The sequence below is a fragment of the Lagenorhynchus albirostris genome, chromosome 11 (assembly GCF_949774975.1).
Source record: "Lagenorhynchus albirostris chromosome 11, mLagAlb1.1, whole genome shotgun sequence".
NCBI classification, from domain to species: domain Eukaryota; kingdom Metazoa; phylum Chordata; class Mammalia; order Artiodactyla; family Delphinidae; genus Lagenorhynchus; species Lagenorhynchus albirostris.
In genome coordinates this window covers 21,131,815-21,151,125 of record NC_083105.1, presented here as the reverse complement: position 1 = coordinate 21,151,125, position 19,311 = coordinate 21,131,815, and the positions used below count along the sequence as shown (strand labels likewise).

General features: G+C 41.0%; 1 protein-coding gene across 1 annotated transcript in view; it reads left to right on the top strand.

Moving 5' to 3' along the window:
- Nucleotides 1–19,311, top strand: part of ANO4 (anoctamin 4) — a 454,222-nt gene that overhangs the window by 24,295 nt on the left and 410,616 nt on the right. Inside the window, exon 3 of the mRNA XM_060165661.1 lies at nucleotides 9,832–10,083. Within this exon, the coding sequence (XP_060021644.1) occupies nucleotides 9,832–10,083 (252 nt within the window). The remainder of the gene's footprint in view (nucleotides 1–9,831; nucleotides 10,084–19,311) is intronic.

The following is a 19,311-nucleotide window of genomic DNA, read 5'->3' as shown; positions in this document are numbered from 1 at the left end:
AGATTAACAAAACAAAACAAAACACAGGTTTCCCAATTTCTCTTCATTTGCTTTCTCTTTCATTTGTGTATCACCTATATTATTAGGTACTTAATATTAAAACTGACTCTTTAAGATTTATTTTCATTTATTTAAAAAAAATTTATATCACAACTGCAAATAGAAAATGTACATTTCCCATAAGTATAAGTTAATGCATACATGCATAAAATAACAAATCAGTGTTCCTGAATGCTAGCTATGCTTTGGGGGATTCTGTGTATGCCAGCTGTCCTGTCCCCTGACTTCACAGAAATAAAATTCCATGTCATAGCACATGGCCTTCTCAGAAACTTGAAGTCTGCAGTTTGGGGTGTGTGGTTCTCTATCCCTTCCCCGCTGGATGAGGAACCCCCCTATGGAGACGGTAGGATCCTGGCAGAATATACTGTGTTCACCTAGCACTCTCCCAGCCGCCTTCCTGCTCACCTTTAAACATGTTTTGTTTTGGTCAAAAAGGGAAGAGTGACCATGATTATTTTTCTGTCTGCCGAATCTTTCCTCTCCTTTCCACTTCCTTTCAAACTTTTCTTGATTTAAGAATCTTGGCTATGACTTAGAAACAAAAGAGTAATGGTGATACTTGCAGCTAACATTTATTTTGCACTTATCGTTTGTCAGCTGCTCTTGGCCCTTGACATACATTATTTGACTTAATTGGGACTCTATGAGGAAGGTACTGTCATTTCCCCATCTTACAGATGAGGAAACTTGCTGTTTGCCTCACAGCCAGAAATGGATGTGCCTAGGATTCCAATCCAGGAATGACACAAGCTCATGCTTTGAAACACAGTGTCATGGTTTCTCAGACTCCAGCAATGTGAACCCCTGTAAAAAGAAGTAATAATTATGAGCCTCTAAAATGGATTTAAATTATTTTTATTATAAGGATACCTAAGTATGTTCCAACATAAAATGTAACTAACTATAGACACCTTATTTTCCAAATAGCCATAAAAATCAAATCAAATTTATAAATGAAATTTAAAACACTGAGAAGAAAAACAACCACAAATTCACCACATTAATTTAAGGTGATGGGCTTTGTTATTTTGCTGAAATGCAATCACTGCTTGTAATGCAACGCGGTCCTGGCTGCAGCAGTGAAGGTTCTTTGCACTGAGCTCAGTATTTACAGTATTTACGGTAACTCTGCTGTGCCACCACCTCTCTCTGTTCAACCCACTCTGAAATCTCTGTTAATGCTCTCTCAGGTGAGATTATTGGATCTTTGTTTGTTTGCACCTTTGTTTGCACCTTGACATTCCCCTCTCTCTCTCCTCTTCTCATTAAGTGTATCAACTGGTGGCAACTTGATGGAAACACAAAAGCAAACTCAGGCACTAAAATTAAGTGGCAAAATTTGGTCCATGGTATGCACATATTCATTTTTAAATGATTAAATTGACTTTTAAATGAAAAATGAAAACAACTTAAAAATCCCTGTGGAGAGTTCATGGACCCTGGTTTGAAAACACTAAATAACCTAAAATGACATTCCTAAAGACATTTGTTAAGTAGTGGGAAGTTGTTTAGAGTTCAGAGTAGGAGGGTGACAGGATGAATGCATGTATGAAAGGTTATTTGGGTGGTGAACAGGATGGATTTCATGTGCAAGAATCTGGTGTTATGACAGAGTAAGTGGCTCTGACTGTGGTCTTGACATGAGACAGTAATGAACGTGGGAAGTGGGATAGAGAGGCAGGTCTGGAGGGAGAGGCATGGAAGAGTCAGGAGGACTAGTCATTGCCTGGATGTGCCTCAGATAGTGTGCCCTGAGACTTTGAGTCAGGTTGACAGGGAGTCTGAGCCGTTCATTGAAATACAGAGGTCAGGAAGAGGACTGCATGGCTCTAGGGTCCCAGTGTGTTGGGTTTGAGGTCCCAGTGAGACCCCCCACCTCAGAATGACCCACAGGAAGTTGGAAATGTGGAGAGTATGGGCAGGAGATGAAGATGTTGGCATTCCCTTCACAGAGAGTTCAGTTGAATCTTTGGAAGAGGATGAAATTATAAGAGTGGGCATCAGTATATTGAGTGTGTAGAGGGTCAAAGACCAATCTTTGGGGGAAGCACAATTAGGATAGAAATAACGGCAGTGGTAGGAAAACCTAGCAAGTACATTTCTTGAAATGCCCAGAGAATTTCTAGAAGGGGAGACTGAGGAGGGTTAAAGTTAAAAGGCTGCCCTGGTGACATCCCATGTCAGTGGATGGTGGGAGGGGAGCCAGCTTACAAGGCTCTGAATAAGGAGTGATGAGCTGTGAGTAGAGACCTCCATTAAGACACTTGTCAGTGAAAGTGGAGGGGTAAACAGTGAGGACCATATGGGAGCTTTCTGTGCCAAGTGCTGTTCTAGTTGTTTTTCCTGTATTTACTCATTTAAGATGAGTAAATGCCACCAGAAAACTACTAGAGCTAATCAATGAATTTGGTAAAGTAGCAGGATACAAAATTAATGCACAGAAATCTCTTGCGTTCCTATACACTGATGATGAAAAATCTGAAAGAGGAATTAAGGAAACACTCCCATTTACCACTGCAACGAAAAGAATAAAATACCTAGGAATAAACCTACCTAAGGAGACAAAGTATGCAGAAAACTCTAAGACACTGATGAAAGAAATTAAAGATGATACCAACAGATGGAGAGATATACCATGTTCTTGGACTGGAAGAATGAACATTGTGAAAATGACTATACTACCCAAAGCAATCTACAGATTCAATGCAATCCCTATCAAACTACCAATGGCATTTTTCACAGAACTAGAACAAAAAATTTCACAATTTGTATGGAAACACAAAAGACCCCGAATAGCCAAAGCAATCTTGAGAAAGAAAAATGGAGCTGGAGGAAGGAGGCTCCCGGACTTCAGAGTATACTACAAAGCTACAGTAATCAAGACAGTATGGTACTGGTACAAAAACAGAAATATAGATCAATGGGACAGGATAGAAAGCCCAGAGATAAACCCACACACATATGGTCAACTAATCTATGACAAAGGAGGCAAGAATATACAATGGAGAAAAGACAGCCTCTTCAATAAGTGGTGCTGGGAAAACTGGACAGCTACATGTAAAAGAACTAAATTAGAACACTTCCTAACACCATACACAAAAATAAACTCAAAATGGATTAAAGACCTAAATGAAAGGTGAGACACTATAGAACTCTTAGAGGAAAACATAGGCAGAACACTCTATGACATAAATCACAGCAAGATCCTTTTTGACCCATCTCCTAGAGAAATGGAAATAAAAACAAAAATAAACAAAAGGGACTTAATGAAATTTAAAAGCTTTTCCACAGCTAAGGAAAACATAAACAAGACAAAAAGACAACCCTCTGAATGGGAGAAAATATTTGCCAGTGAAGCAACTGACAAAGGATTAACCTCAAAAATTTACAAGCAGCTCATGCAGCTCAACATCAAAAAGCAAACAACCCAATCCAAATATGGGCAGAAGACCTAAATAGACATTTCTCCAAAGAAGATATATAGATTGCCAACAAACACACGAAAGAATGCTCAACATCACTAATGATTAGAAAAATGCAAATCAAAACTACAATGAGGTATCACCTCACACCAGTCAAAATGGCCATCATCAAAAAATCTACAAACAACAAATGCTGGAGAGGGTGTGGAGAAAAGGGAACCCTCTTGCACTGTTGGTGGGAATGTAAATTGATACAGCCGCTATGGAGAACAATATGGAGGTTCCTTAAAAAACTAAAACTAGAACTACCATATGACCCAGGAATCCCACTACTGGGCATATACCCTGAGAAAACCATAATTCAAAAAGAGTCATGTACCACAGTGTTCATTGCAGCTCTATTTACAATAGCCAGGATATGGAAGCAACCTAAATGTCCATCGACAGAGGAATGGATAAAGAAGATGTGGCACATATATACAATGGAATATTACTCAGTCATAAAAATAAACGAAATTGAGTTATTTATAGTGAGGTGGATGGACCTAGAGTCTGTCATACAGAGTGAAGTAAGTTAGAAAGAGAAAAACAAATTCTGTATGGAAATCTTAAAAAAAAAAAAAGTGGTTCTGAAGAACCTAGGGGCAGGATAGGAATAAAGACACAGTTGTAGAGAATGGACTTGAGGACACGGGGAGGGGGAAGGGTAAGCTGAGACGAAGTGAGAGAGTAGCATGGACATATATACAATGTAAAGTAGATAGCTCGTGGGAAGCAGCCGCATAGCACAGAGAGATCAGCTCAGTGCTTTGTGACCACGTAGAGGGGTGGGATAGGGAGGGTGGGAGAGAGGGAGACGCAAGAGGGAGGAGATATGGGGATGTATGTATATGTATAGCTGATTCACTTTTTTATAAAGCAGAAACTAACACACCATTGTAAAGCAATTATACTCCAATAAAGATGTTAAAAAACAAACGAACAAAAAACCAGGAAAAAAAGGCAGACAACAAATTTCCCCCTAGAGACTTCAGAGAGAGCACGGCCGTGCTGAAATCTTGATTTCAGACTTCCAACCTCCAAAACCGTGAGAGGAGAAATTTCTGTTTTTTTTTAAGCCACCCAGTTTGTGATCCTTTGTTACAGCAGCCCTAGGAAACTCATATAACAGGTTCTTACTGACCTATGAAGTCACCTCTGAAGGGGCAGTGGGTATGTCACACAGTTTTCTCAGAAGGTGATGGGACAACTGATAGGCCCTTGAATGTTGCTTCTGTTTCAACAAACTCAAACTGGCTGAAACCATAAGGAAGGTTATTATTTCATGTAATAGGAAGGCCTGTTGGGAGGACAGGTTGAGTAGGCTGCTCGATGATGTTGTGAAAGACCTTCTCCCCTTTGCCTTCCTGGGAAAGTCTATCTTTTTGATGGCAGCCCCAAGGCTGCCGTGGTTCCAGGAATTTCACTCAGGCACAACAGTGATCAGAGAGAAAGGAGCTTTGGTGCCTTCCTCAGGTGTTCACTTGAGGAGCTGAAACTTTCCCCTGAAGCACCTCAGAGACTTCTGTCTCATTGCATGGGATTTGGTCACATGACCACCCTTCAGCAAATCACTGACAAGGGAGGTAAGATGGTGTTCTTTACACCCATCATGGCCCATGTGGAGGTCAGGGAGTGTGAGGTCTGTCTGCCCTGAGTCACAAGCTGCGTGGGAGTGGGATGAATTCCCAAACAAAATGTGACTCTGTTGGGAGGAAGGGGTGTGGGTGGAGGATGGATTCAGCACAGTCATCAGGCAGTGTCCACTGCCCACAGTCTGTCCAGTACAAAGCACTTTAAAAATATTTATAGTAAAAGCAGCAAATAATTAACAACTTTATACTCAAAGTACTGGAGGGAGGACATCTCTGAGTCATCTAGCAATTCTTTTTTAAAAGCTCCTTTTGTTTTCTTTCATCTCCTGTACTTCCGTCCTTCTCTTACAGGATAGTCATCTCACACAGAAGTGTCTCATTTGGGAGGGAATTCCATTTAAGAGAACAGCACACTTCTGGACTTCCTGTTAATGTAGTTCCTTATAGGAACCTATGTCCTGACCGAATAATTGCCAAAAGAATTGTCAAAAAATCCAATCAACAGAAAAAGTGACACCTGAAATTTTTCTACCTATCCATGAGACCCTTGGAAAACTCCTTATTTTCTTCTTTTTTTTTTTTTTTTTTCCTGGCCGCACGGCATGGCATGTGGGATCTTAGTTCCCCAACCAGGGATGGAACCCGCACCTTCCCCGACCAGGGACCGAACCCGCGCCCCCTGCATTGGAAGCGTGGAGTCTCAACCACTGGACCAGGGAAGTCCTGAAAACTCCTTATTTTCTGATAGTAAACTCCTATTTTTTCATGTATGAAAGATTTAAGAACTTTAAAGTTGATTAACATCTTTTTTTTTCTCAAGACAGCCTATAATTTTGAGTGTTCCTTACATGTCTCTGTTTAGGATTTGGGGGCTAGTGGGTGATAGTGTTGGCATGCAACTCAGAGAAAGCTGAGACCCCTGCTTCTACCCCACCCCCGACCTGGGGACAGGATGGTGGGTGAGGGAGAGTGAGTAGGCTGCCAATGTGACATTCCTGTTACTTGCCTCTTGGGCACTTGGACACTAGCTGTTCCCTTGGATGGTTGGATAACCACCCACCCCAAATACTTTGACCTCATTGTTGGTTTTAAATTTAGGCTGGTCCATTTCTATTCCATCAAAATTATGCAGATCTTATCATAGCTCATTTGTATCAGTGACATGAATTAATATATCTGCTAATGAACTCCATTTCTGGATTAAATGATGTGGTAATTTCCTAAAGTAAAAAAAAAAAGGGGGTGGCTTCTTAGCACTGTGAACAATATTTTTTCAAAATTAAGTATATGTTATAAATTAGCTATCATTTTATGAAAGAAATGGTAAAACCTGAAATTATGGAGAGTCCAGAGTTCCTTGGGACTTTTAAGCCTAACGCTTTCACGGTGTGTGATATATATTATACACCCTTCTCTGTATAATGACTCCCAAGGAGCTTGGGAATATGGAAAGAGAAGAGGCATTTAAGCAAGTTTCCGAATGAAACAACAAGGCGAGGGAAAACACGGTCCTCTAATTATCTTCTTGTAAAAGGATTCTCTGGTGTGAGTAGGAGGTAATACGTTTTCACATTTTTAATAAAAACATAATGGAGCATCAACTCGAATCGTGCCTCCTAGAATTTCATTTCTATGCCCCAGTACCCTCTTAGGAGCTACGGGAGATCCAAGAGTATTGATCACAAAATAAACACACTAGCATCAGAGGTTTAGTCCAACAAACAGGATCGGGGGGCAGCCTTGGCGTCAGTAGCGTTCAGTTCAGCCTCCACTGCAGCTGTGGCTCCATCGCAGTTCTGAACATTAATTTGTGTTCTCTGTGATTATCTTCAGAGGCTCCGTAGCCCTTACCGGAGAAGAATCACTCACCTCACTGTATTCCACTTACCTTTTAGGAAGGTGACTGACCAAGAAGAGTACAAGCAGTCCAGTCAGCATGTTCTCAAGGGTGTCAGCATTTCCCTTTCCTTGTGCATTCTGGTCCATTGAGATCCCTCTATAAAAAATTGTTCAGAAAGGAATAAATAACCTACGAGCGATTTGAGGGGGAAACAGACCCCGATTCCATCTCCTAGAATCCTTCTTGTTGCCTGTGTTCTCAGTGCGAGGCAGGGGACCAGAACACCCATGTTGTCTTTGATGAGCCTGGGCTTGAATCTGTTATTTCTTTTTTTTTTTTTTTTTGTGGTACGCGGGCCTCTCACTGCCGTGGCCTCTCCCGCGGCGGAGCACAGGCTCTGGATGCACAGGCTCAGCGGCCATGGCTCATGGGCCCAGCCTCTCTGCGGCATGTGGGATCTTCCTGAACCGGGGCAAGAACCCGTGTCCCCTGCATCGGCAGGCGGACCCTCAACCACTGCGCCACCAGGGAAGCCCCTTGAATCTGTTATTTCTGTGTAGTTATTGACCTTGCAGGAGTAATAATGTCCCTTAGCCTCGGTTTCCTCATCTGTCAAATGGGAATATTAGTACCTTCCTGACAGGGTTATTGTGAGGTTAAATGAGGTGGTCCTGATAGATCCCTTAGCACATTGCCAATAAGCATTAGACAGTATTGTATCTTTTAGTGGCTTTATCATTTTATGACAGTGAAGTAGATTGGTCATTCCTGGGCAGCAGGCGTGGTTTCAATGTGGATGAGTTCCAGATTTACAGCTCTGGTCCTATGTCTCCTAATCCTCATTTCCGTTGTTTTTTTCAGTGTACTGCCAGACATTTCCGCATAGATATTTCCACTAAAGCTCCACCTCCTCGTGTCTAAAAAAACACACTCAACTTTCTTCAGCCCTTGCCAGGCCAGTCCTTCTGATGGCCCCAGTGAGGATGAGGAAATGCACCATTCTGTTTGCCATAAGTCTTCTCTGACATCTTGCCAGCAAAAAACAAAGCTACCTGGTGGCCCCAAACTCCTTTCTTTCCACGTCATTGTTGTGTATCTCTCTGGACCTCTTTTCCTTTCTTGCTGCCAACATTTAAAGTTGGTCCCTTAATAACGTTTGCCTGGCCTCTACTTCACAGCCTCTTATGTCACCTCCTTGCCGCTGGTCTAGGAAGAATTCGGTGAGCAGTGGGTATCTATTGAATGCCAGGGGCAAGAGCTGAATAGAGAAATTCTGGGAGGGAGTTTTAAAGATGGCTAAGACACCCTCTGACCTTGAGGGATACTCAGCTCATGAGAGAGACACATAGAGAGAAGGAACACTTGGCTGTGAAGTGTGGGCAGGGACTGTCTGACACGTATCCATGTTCAAGTGGTTTCCCGCGTGGTGTGGGAGGGCTGCCCCAGACAACATCGGCCAGTCTGCAGGATCCATGCACGCCTCCTCCCTTGTTGTCCCTTTTGGGCTTTCTTGGTACCTCAACACCCCCTCCCCAATTTGGACTTTCTCCCCACACACCTCCAGCCCCTGCACACCAACACCTTTTACTGGGCCTCCCTTTACTGCGGTTAAGACAGCTTGGGGGAGTCAGAGGAATCTCCCCAGGAGGGGTCACCACCAGAGGAAGGAGGCCCAGATTCTGCCTTTTGCTGCCGTCCATTTGATTATGCCAGTCTCCACTTCACAAACTTTTAGGGATATTGCTTTGCCTAGCAAGTAAAATCTAATTTTCTTACCTTGGCATTTAAGACCCTCAGCTGTCTTGTATCAACCTACCTTTCCATTCTTGTTTTTTTCTGACTACCCTTACATTATATTTCTGAATTCTGTACCTCGGTTGCAAATACAAAGGCCTGCAGAGATCAGGCATGTAAGACAAATAAGTGAAGCAGGCTAAGAGTAAGGTATTAGGGAATGGTGGGGACTGCGGCAGACAGGAATTCCTTTACTCCGCTTTAAAAGAGTGGCTCTGTGGTTGCTTCAGCTGACAGTTGCCACATGGGAATGGGTCCAGTGTTGCTTGATCTTTAGGAGAAGATCAAGAGATTTTTAAAGAGAGGACAGAAAGCTGGATTTTTGTTGAGAATGCTCTAGACTTTTATTGTTGTCAATTTTAATTTGAACTTCAAATTAAGAAAAATGTGGGCTAACAAAACACATCTACAGAACAGATCTGTCCCTCTGATTGTTTTAGGTGGCAACCCTTGCCTAGAAGGCCAAGTTCATGCCATCTTTTCCACGGCCTAGTTCCTCCACCTAGAAAGGGCTTTGTCCCCTGAAATCCTGGGGAATGTTTTGTCCCACTTTAAACTACTTCTTTCATCTTGCTTTGTACTGTCGTTAGTTGGAAAAAGGGAAAGAACATAGATTTTGGAGCCAGACAGATCTGGGCTTAAATTCTGCCTCTGGCACTTAACGGCTGCTTGACCTAGGGCAAGTTGAGGTCCAATTTCCTGTAAAACGGAAAGAGTAATTGTATCCTTGTACAGTTGCAGTAAGGATTACAATCACTTATGCAAAGTACCTAGAACATAATAGACTTTCAGTTATCTTTTTCATTATGATCACAAGTCTTATCTCCTTTATTGGACTCTGAGCTCCTTAAGGGCAAAGACTGGGCACCTAGAACATAGTATGTGCTTAATAAACATAGGTCGACTAGTGAACAAGATTCATCCAGTGTGACAGTTCCCACCTATTTATCGGTAACATGCATCCTTATCTCAAGTGGTGTTTGATTTGACGCGCAGCTAAGACTTTGGGGGAAATATAGAAAGAAATACGGTATAAGGCTTTGATTGCTGATCTGACCTTATGTGTTTGTCTTGCCAGGTTACGACGTTGCTGGGCCTGTTGCAGTTGGGCTCACCCACTGGAAAAATCCATATGCACAAGGCAGACCCACCCTCCCGTCAGATCTGCCTCTCTTCGTCTCCAAAGATGCAGGCATCCCGGTATATCACCAATCCCTCACTCGCAAGACTGAGCTGGCCACGCCTCTGTCTTGCCCAGCCTCACTGTCCATCACTCCAGTGCCTTCTTACAGCAGCAGCAGCCAGGAAACCCTGAGCCAAGACACAACAGGTAACAGTGCTATAGCTTCCTGTTGGAGATTCAAGACTCCATGTGTTTAAAAGTTCCTTCATGCATTTGCCTGCTGAATGGATTGCATCTGCATTTCTGCTTGTGTGATGCTATTCGCCCATGTTCACTGGCCTTTGATAGCTTGGCTGTATCAGAAGGAAGGTTAGGTGTGTTTAGAAATATTTGACCTAAGCGTTAGTTCTATTTGGTAAGATGTCGTCTGGAAATCAACTCTGAACCAGAATTCCAAGTTTTGTCATAGGACTTTTTGTTTAATTTTTATCCTCTATTTAGTGACAAGGCATTGATCTTGGATTACAGTCTTATATTCAAAAAAGTCATTTTTGAATACTTACCTCAGTTACTAGCAACACATGCTGCTCCACAAATTTGATCTGTGTCGTGGGTCTTCGAACCACTGCCAATGGGCCAGATCTTGGCTGCCACATGTTTTTGTTCAGCCCAAGAACTAAAAATAGTTTTTACTTTAAATGGTTGGTGTTTTAGTCAGTTCAGGCTGCTATAACAAAAGACCACAGACCAGGTAGTTCATAAAAAACAGAAATTTATTTCTTACAGTTCTGGAGGCTGGAAGCTTGAGATCAGGGTGCCAACGTAGTTGGGTGAGGGTCCTTTTTTGGGTTGCAGACTTCTCACAGTATCCTCACGTGACAGAAAGGGAAAGGGGCCTCTGTGGGGTCTTTTTTATAAGAACGCTAATCCCAGTCATGAGGGTTCCACTTTCATGACCTAAGCACCTCCCAGGGGCCCCGCCTCCTAATACCATCACATTAGCCATTAGGATTTCAAACGTATGAATTTTGGAGGGACACAAACATTGAGACCATACAGTTGGAAAAAATTAAAAGGAGAAGAATATTTTGAGACACATGAAATTCACATTTCAGTGTTCATATATAAAGTTTTATGGGACACAACCTCTTATGTATTGTCTATGGTTGCTTTCGGGTGACAAAGGCGGAGCCGAGTAATTGTGACAGAGACAGTACGGCCTGCAAAGCCTAAAATATTTATTATCTGGCCCTTTGCAGAAAATGTTTGCTGACCACTGATCTATGTGACCTTTGGGGCTCATAACTTAATCAGGGCAAGAAAAATGTTTACAACATCTTGTCTTAAAATTTGTCACTTCCATTACACATTGAATTGTGGGAAGCTTTATTCCTGCAAGGATGGCCACTTAATTGTTTTTATTTCTAAAGTCTGAGTTGGAGGTTTAAGTTATGCAAAATCTATCCTGCCACTTTTTTTGGTTTTTCTACAGATAGAGTGCTTAGAGGTGAAGGTTTAGTTGGAGTAATCCAATGTGTAATTCCTGTTCTGGAGATAAATTTTTGAATGTTGACCTTCCACATTCACAATGACACTCAACAAGTCACAGATGCTGCCACCTTGCAGAAGTTCCAGATTATCAAGAGCAATCCCTAAAGCAGCAGATTGCAGACTCGCTCAATGTTCAGAATCCCCACAGAACTGGTTAGAAATGAAGATTCCTGGGCTCTACCCCAGGGGATGCTGTGTCCATGGCACAGAGTGAGCTTCAGCATCTGCATTCTGCTCCCTCCGAGCTTCCTCCACACGCACCTTGGGGGACACGCTCGAAAGTGTCTTTGGTTAAGTGGTTGGATGATACTGCAGAGCGTTGGGGGATATTTGCATACCATTAGCTCTGCCGTGGCAAAACTGAGTATCTTTCTGATTGTCCTGATTGAATGTCAGTTGGAGAGTAGAAAGATCATGATCTGAAGTTCAAACATTTTCCATATTTAAGTTTGAAATCTCCTGGGTTTTGATGTTATCATGATTGAAAACTGACTCTGCTTGCTTTAAAAAGTTCAGTAAAATCCGAAATTAAGAAATAAAGTCCTGCCTTTGGCCGGGGGTAGCTGCGAGGTTATGGCATTTCATGGTAAAGAGGACTGTGAAACGGCAGCTGCCGGAATAACATTTTATCACATTTCCCTCTGAGTTGGCTTTTTCTTTCTGTTTCCATAGCGCGTCACACTCGGAAGCAATCTGATTTTTGGAGGAGGTTTCTATTTTTAACTTGTACGTTTTCAAAAACAAATTAAAAGCCCGTATTTCTTTTCTATCCTAGGAACTTTCCATTAGCAATAAAATATTTAATTTTTCCAAAGAACTGGTTTTTAATCATAATAATTTGTATACTTACAAAATAAGTCTGACACTTAAGGATATATTAAACAAGCATGGGGTATTTTAAAATAGAAAATTATAGATGCTGGTGTAGCTTCTGTAAGACTCAGTTATGATTATAGGTTAATTATTGCATTTATTTGATTTCTTATAGCAGTTTATTGATTTTAATAGTGTTTTTTGTGTGACAGCTTCCAGTTTCCTATTTTTTAATAGAGTTAATTTATTATATATATATATGTATATATATGTTGCTAGTTTGAAGAAAACTCTGAGGTAAGTCAGTTTAACTATAGCAGAATGTCCTACAAATTCCAGACTTTGCTAGACATCCCTTCATATTTCTAATCTGTCTTTCTTCTGCATAAACTTCAGGTCTGATGTAGAGGAGCTTAAAATTTGTAGGCACAAAATCACCATACAATTATTTATTGATTGTTGGAGTTTTCTCATGTTTAAGAATTCTCCAAACATATTTAAAAATCATTTTTCCATTTATAATCCCTACAACTCTACAATTCTAGAAGCAACTGAAAAAACACTGAGTGACTAGACCTTTTGAAATTCTCATTTTATTGAGCTGTTTTCACTCTTGCCACTACCTTATTCCATCATTCCTTCCCTTCATCATGTGACTAATTTCATCGTGTGTAGAAGTTTCTTCTTGGGTTGGACTTTACTTAATCCTGTTTGCTACCTTGTGCAGTTAACAACCTGTGAAACTGCATGGTGGCCCTGGACGCAATGCTCCTTCTTGGTGGCAGAGAATGTTTTAATCAGTAAATTAATTGTAGCAGGTTAAGTTGGAAGAACAGTGTCTGGCTTGTTTTATCCCTCCATTCATCCATTTCTCCATACGTTCATCTATCCATCCATCCAATACATACTAAATTTCCACTGTGTGTCATGTACTGCAGTAAACCCTTGGGATAGAAAATTGAGTAAAGCATCACCCCATATAAGAAGCTCAAAGTCTGCAGGAGGAGAAAGATATGTAAATCAAGTATTTTAATTCAGTGTTATAAGTGCTAAGGTAGAATTTTTCACATTAGGTGATCACACACACATTTTTGTTATTAAATTATTTAATTAATATGCTATTAAAATACTACTAATAAAGTGTGAAAATGTGATATAAAATATAACATTAAAATATGTAAGTAAAAACACATTGAGTGCAAAAGATATTATTAACTTATTTCTTCAATTAAAAGAAGATGAATTTGAGAGAACCATAGGAGGAATGTTTGGAAACCGTCTCCATCTCAGATATTCTGAGTAGGTTTGATACTCAATTTTTGCTAACCAAGCTTTACAACTTGCATCATCACTACCACACAACTTACATTTTTGGTCACTTTCTACCACCAACTGATTCTCAGCCACTCTCTTCCATTGTTTTTGGTTCCCAGCTGTGTGCTGATGACTCCAAAGTGATATTTCCCTGTCTTATTTCTCTGACAAACTTTAAAGATATATTTACAACTGCCTACCAGAACTTTCAGCCTGGATATATCCCAGACATGTCAAAACTTATGTGTCCCAAATGGAACTTTCTTTTTGGTAGCGCACAAAGCTGAATTTCTTTTTTTCCCCCCCTCCTATCTTTTTTTTTGTTTCTATAAATTTATTTGTTTATTTATGGCTGCATTGGGTCTTCGCTGCTGTGCGCAGGCTTTCTCTAGTTGCAGCGAGCAGGGGCTACTCTTCGTTGTGGTGTGCAGGCTTCTCATTGTGGTGGCTTCTCTTGTTGCGGAGCACGGGCTCTAGGCACGTGGGCTTCAGTAGTTGTGGCTCACAGGCTCTAGAGCGCGCTCAGTAGCTGTGGCACACGGGCTTAGTTGCTCCACAGCATGTGGTATCTTCCTGGACCAGGGCTTGAACCCATGTCCCCTGCATTGGCAGGTGGATTCTTAAGCACTGTGCCACCAGGGAAGTCCCAAAGCTGAATTTCTCACTCTGTTTAATGGTGCCACAGCCCATCCAGACTCCCAAGCCAAAAACTGGGTGTCCTCAAGCTTTAACCCTCTGCTGGCCATCAGCCTCCGCAGCCAGCTGGCTAACATGTTCATTGCCTACTTTAGAGATAGCTCTAATTCAGAGCATCCTCTCCATCCCCATGGCACCATCTCAGCTCAAGCTCTCATCGTCTCTACCGGACTAGAGCAGCCTCCCCACATCTTAATTCTTCCATGTCCTCAGGGTTAGTTTGCCAAATTCATCTCTTTCTCTCTTTTCCACTCTTCCTCCCTCCCTGCCTTCCTCCCTGACTTGAAAAATCTCTATTGTTTCCCCATTGTCAGTAGAAGAAAGCCTAGACACTTTATACGTGGTACATGAGGACCTTCCTAAGTAGCGTTAACTGACTCTAGCATCTCTCATCACTCTCTGCAGATGCAGCCACACAGTAGCTACACCTAATGCTTTACAGTTCCCTAAAGATCCATGATTTTTCACATGTGCCAACTGCTTGGATGCTCTTCCTTACATTCTTATTCTAGAAAATTTATTGAAGACACTTAGCTAAGAGTTCACCTCCTCTGTGAATTCTTTCCCTTTCCCCCTCAGCATATTTAGTCATTCTTTCTGTTTCTATTGGGAATTCCTATTGACATCTTGAATTCTGCTCTTATTTGACTGTAATATAATTTTATTTTTATATTTCTTTTTATGGCTAGCCTACTAGATGGCAAGTTCTTGAGCTGAGAATTAATGTCATAATCATGTATTTGTTTGGTGAGTGTAGAGCCCAGCATATAGGAAGTATGTTGTCTAGGACCATTTAAACTGCAGATTAGACACTGTTAAAGAGAGAATTAGGCCTGGAAGATAGATCTGAAGAAATTCAAATGCAGTATGGAGAGATAGAAGATAGCAAAACAAGAAGGGAGAGGTTGAAATATAGAAGACAGAATGAGAAAGTCCTGCATACTTTTAATAGAAATCCTGTCTGGATTAAGAGAATAGAAAGAATGGAGAGAGAGAGAATATTTTTAAAAACACAGCTGCTGAGAATTTCCCAGAATTGTTGAGAGACACAAATCTTTTGAGTCAAGAAACAATGAATGCCAAGCAGAATAAGTAAAAATAAATCCACATATAAACATATTTTGGTGAGTCAGCAAAAAACAAAGAGAAAAATCTTAGGAATCTGAGGGAAAAAACAGATTTCCCGCAAATAATAAACAATTGAACTGAGGATAGATGTTCCAATAGTAATTATAGAGGCCAAGAGACAGTGCATCGATATCTTCAAAGTGCTGAAGGAAATAATGGTCATTTCAGAATTCTGAAGCCAGCCAAATGATCATTGAAGAGGGAGATCATCATAAGAACTTTTTTTGGAAAAGACTGGGAAAGTGTACCCAATGTACACCTACTGCGAGAATGACTGAAAAGCCTATTTTAGAAAAGAAGGAACTTGAACCTAGAAGAAAGGCTAAGATGATAGAAATAATAAGAGGAAGAAATACATTCTTAATTTAAAAAGGTCCTTCTAGAAGAATGGTTTTCAGCCAGGGACGATTTTACTTCATGGGTACATTTGGCAATGTCTGGAGGTATTTTTGGTTGACACAGCTGGGCAGGAGGTATTACAAGTGTGTAGAGACCGGGAATGCCGCTAACCATCCTGCAATGCATGTGACGTGATCCCATGTTCATCAATAATTCTTAACACTGCTTCCTCCCTTTGAGTTTCTCTTCCTATGTGTTGTACCTTGCCCTTGCAATGGGCCCCCACCTTTATGGCATTTCCAGGGCTCTGCTCTCTCTGCTCTGTCTGGGGCTATCCTTGATAAAGTATGTCCTTCACACTTTTGATTTTCCCTTTTCTATGTTTCTTTGTGTCCTTTAACTCTTCTTAAATTGTATCTCATGCTGCACCTAAGCCTTTTCTCTTGTTGTTCACTTATACCAATTTCTCAACCTTGACACTATTGACATTTTGGGCTGAGTAATTCTTTGCTATGGGGGGCTATCCTGTGCATTGTAGATGTTTAGCAGCACCTCTGGTTGCTACCCACTGGTTGCCAGTTGTGACAACCAGAAATATCTCCAGACATTGCTGAATGTCCTCTGGGTAGGGGCAAAATTGCCCCCAGTTGAGAACCACTGACTTATACTAATTAAGTCCAGTTCTGTTCTCTGGACTTCTGCTTAGTGGGAATAATCTGATAATCTAATCATTGAGATAGGGTACATGGATTATAATGACTTTTACCCTATATTTAACAAGAGCCTTTTACAATCTGTGCCCTAATCAAAAACATGGAGGGAATCCCTTCCCAAAGAGGGAGGTTTTCCCCCTGAGAATTCAGTTAACACCTTTGATACTTGTCCATCAGCCCCCCATATACAGTCCTCTGGAATTATGTCATAAATCAGAGCTCCTCCATTTGTGTCCAAGAAGACCAGTGACAATTTCCCTGCGTCTGCATACACAGAAATAAGCAAAAACTCATCCCTTTTTTCTTGTGCCTTCCTTCCCCTGTCTCTCACAAGCTTCACACAGTGGTCTCTTGGTAGAGCTGGGTTTTAGAAAAAGATCCTAAGTGAATTCCATACATCTCTTATGGATTTTAAAGATGATCCTCATTTGTGAAAGGGAAAGGAGACGTGAAATGACTATTCTTTGTTCCTGATCAATGATCATTTCCCAAGAGCCTGTCGTGTCGTTGGGATGGAAGATGTTCACTTACCTTTCCTAGTGACCTCGTAGGGCATATCAGTGCTTCTGCATGTGCAAACTTTGAAAACTGTGCTATGAATTTGCCTGAGGTGTAGAGTACCTGGGAAGTGGTACCCACTTAATAGCACGAATTCAATTTCTTTCAACAAATCGTGACCAGATATATTCAGAGTGGATGCCAAAGGAAATAGCGGGGAATTAAATTTCAGAGCTAGGGTGCCACAAAAAGTGACCCTGCAAGTTGAGCTACTGATATGACCAGGAGATGAGAGTAGTTTGACCCAGCCAGGAGACAGGCATGCTCCCTTTTAGAGATGCCCAGAGATACTCATGGACCTGCCGCACTCGCAGGGGCAGGCCCAGCCAGTCTAAAGCCAAAATTTCTGCTTCAGTGATAGCTCAGCTGAATTCACGGTGCAGAGTAATGGAAAGGACAGCTACCCTCTACAAAAAAACAGGACAGTATAAATGAGACACAGTTGCTAAACCATTATATGTACAGTGGGTTTCTTGTAGACAACATAGAGTTAGATCTTGTGCTTTTATCCACTCTTATGATCTGTCTTTTAATTGATATAGTTAAACCATTCACATTTAAAGTGCTTATTGATATAGTTGGGTGAATATCTACCATGTTTGTAACTGCTTTCTATTCATTGCATTTGTTTGCTGTTTCTTTTTTCTTCCCTCTTTCTCTGCCTTCTCTAGTTTTCATTGAACATTTTTCATGATTTTTAAAATGGAATGGGTACCTACCCACTTATCTCTCTGCCTTTAAAATTTTTCCTTTTGTCAAAATGTCTCTGAAGGGGTATTTCAACTTTAATTGTACGTGGTGGAATAAGTTTCCTGGTAAAGTTTATATGGAATGTGGGTATCATGGTTAACCTACTAATGTTAGGAAGTAATAATAAGTGAAACCACTTGTCCTGGTTTTCTGGAAGGTGATTTATGGTTTTCTAGAATCCTGGCTGGGTAGAAGATGTCACCCAGTAGAAGGGCAGGCATTTGAGTAGAGGTTGTTCAGGTGAGGAATTGGTGTTCCAAACATCCGGACAGTGTGTGGAGACTGATGCTAAAGCAGCTGGGGGTTGTGTCCTTCACATTCAAGGTCGAGCACTGAATGCCTTATACATAGAGATATTGTTACATGGGGTGGTTGGGTCCTCTGGGACTATTACTCTGGTATTCAACTTTTTTGGCATTCCATAAATTAAATAGCATTTGTGAGGGGGCCCAGAATCTTAACCACCATATATATACCGCTTCTCTGACAAAAGCTGAGGTTAGCTGGGGACCACCTGCACTTTAAGAGGATCATTGGAAATGTTTATTTGACAAGAGAATTGGCTAAGAGAAATAAATCACTGTGCTTTCTTCAAGTTTCCTAATTTCCCCTTCTTCTCAAATTTGGCTATATCGTTCTTTTCAGAATTCAAGATCATGTCCTGTCATTTAATTTCTGATTCTAGCACAATCCTGTTAATCTCTTTTCCAAGTGTGGTGGTTATTTAGTTTTAGAAGACTGAAAGCATCAGTGAATCAGGGAATGATTAATGGCACATGAGGACAAAGTCAATTAGATGATGCAGCTGTGAAGTTGCTTGAGGATTTCTGATATAAGAAACTGAAAAACTTGATTTAAAGCTGTATTAAATCTGATTTGCAAACGATAATATATTTTAGAATCAAAAGGCATTAAAGAGCTCCAATAAAGTCATCCATTCATCCAGTCATCTAGATTCTTGTTACGTGAAGTATGGTCCTCTAGAGATAAGAGGGCTTGAACTGGGATTAAGCAATATAATCCAAAAGGGGCACATCTGAGGGATATTTTGGAGATAGTTTCAGTACATCTTGGTGATTAATAGATGTGGTATGTTGAGTGAGTGGATATTCCACGTGTTTCCAGTTAAGTTAAAATATAGTACTGAAGCTTTGTTGTGTAGGCCAGTTTTCTCTAGCTTTAATGTGAATACAAATCACTTGGAGATCTTGTTAAACTGCAGATTCTCATTTAGCGGGTGGGTGTTGGGGGTGACATTCTGCTTTTCTAACAAGCTCCCATGTGATCGTTGTGGAACTTGGAATTTAGTACGAGATGCAGATAACAATATTACATCAAAAAATGTATGGTTACCAAGAGGCAGGTGCTGTGAAGGAAAGGGTTCTTCTTAAAGATCCTTGGAAATATTGTTTTTTATCGAAACATGTCTCTGAGTTCCCAAAACAGCGCTCCATAAAGACATTTGCTTTACCACCAGCTGTAAGTGGGAAGTTTGCTTATACTGTGTTAGGGGAAAATGATTGACCTGTGTGGTATAAGTGTTCTAACTTTCTCATAGACATGGTTTAGATAC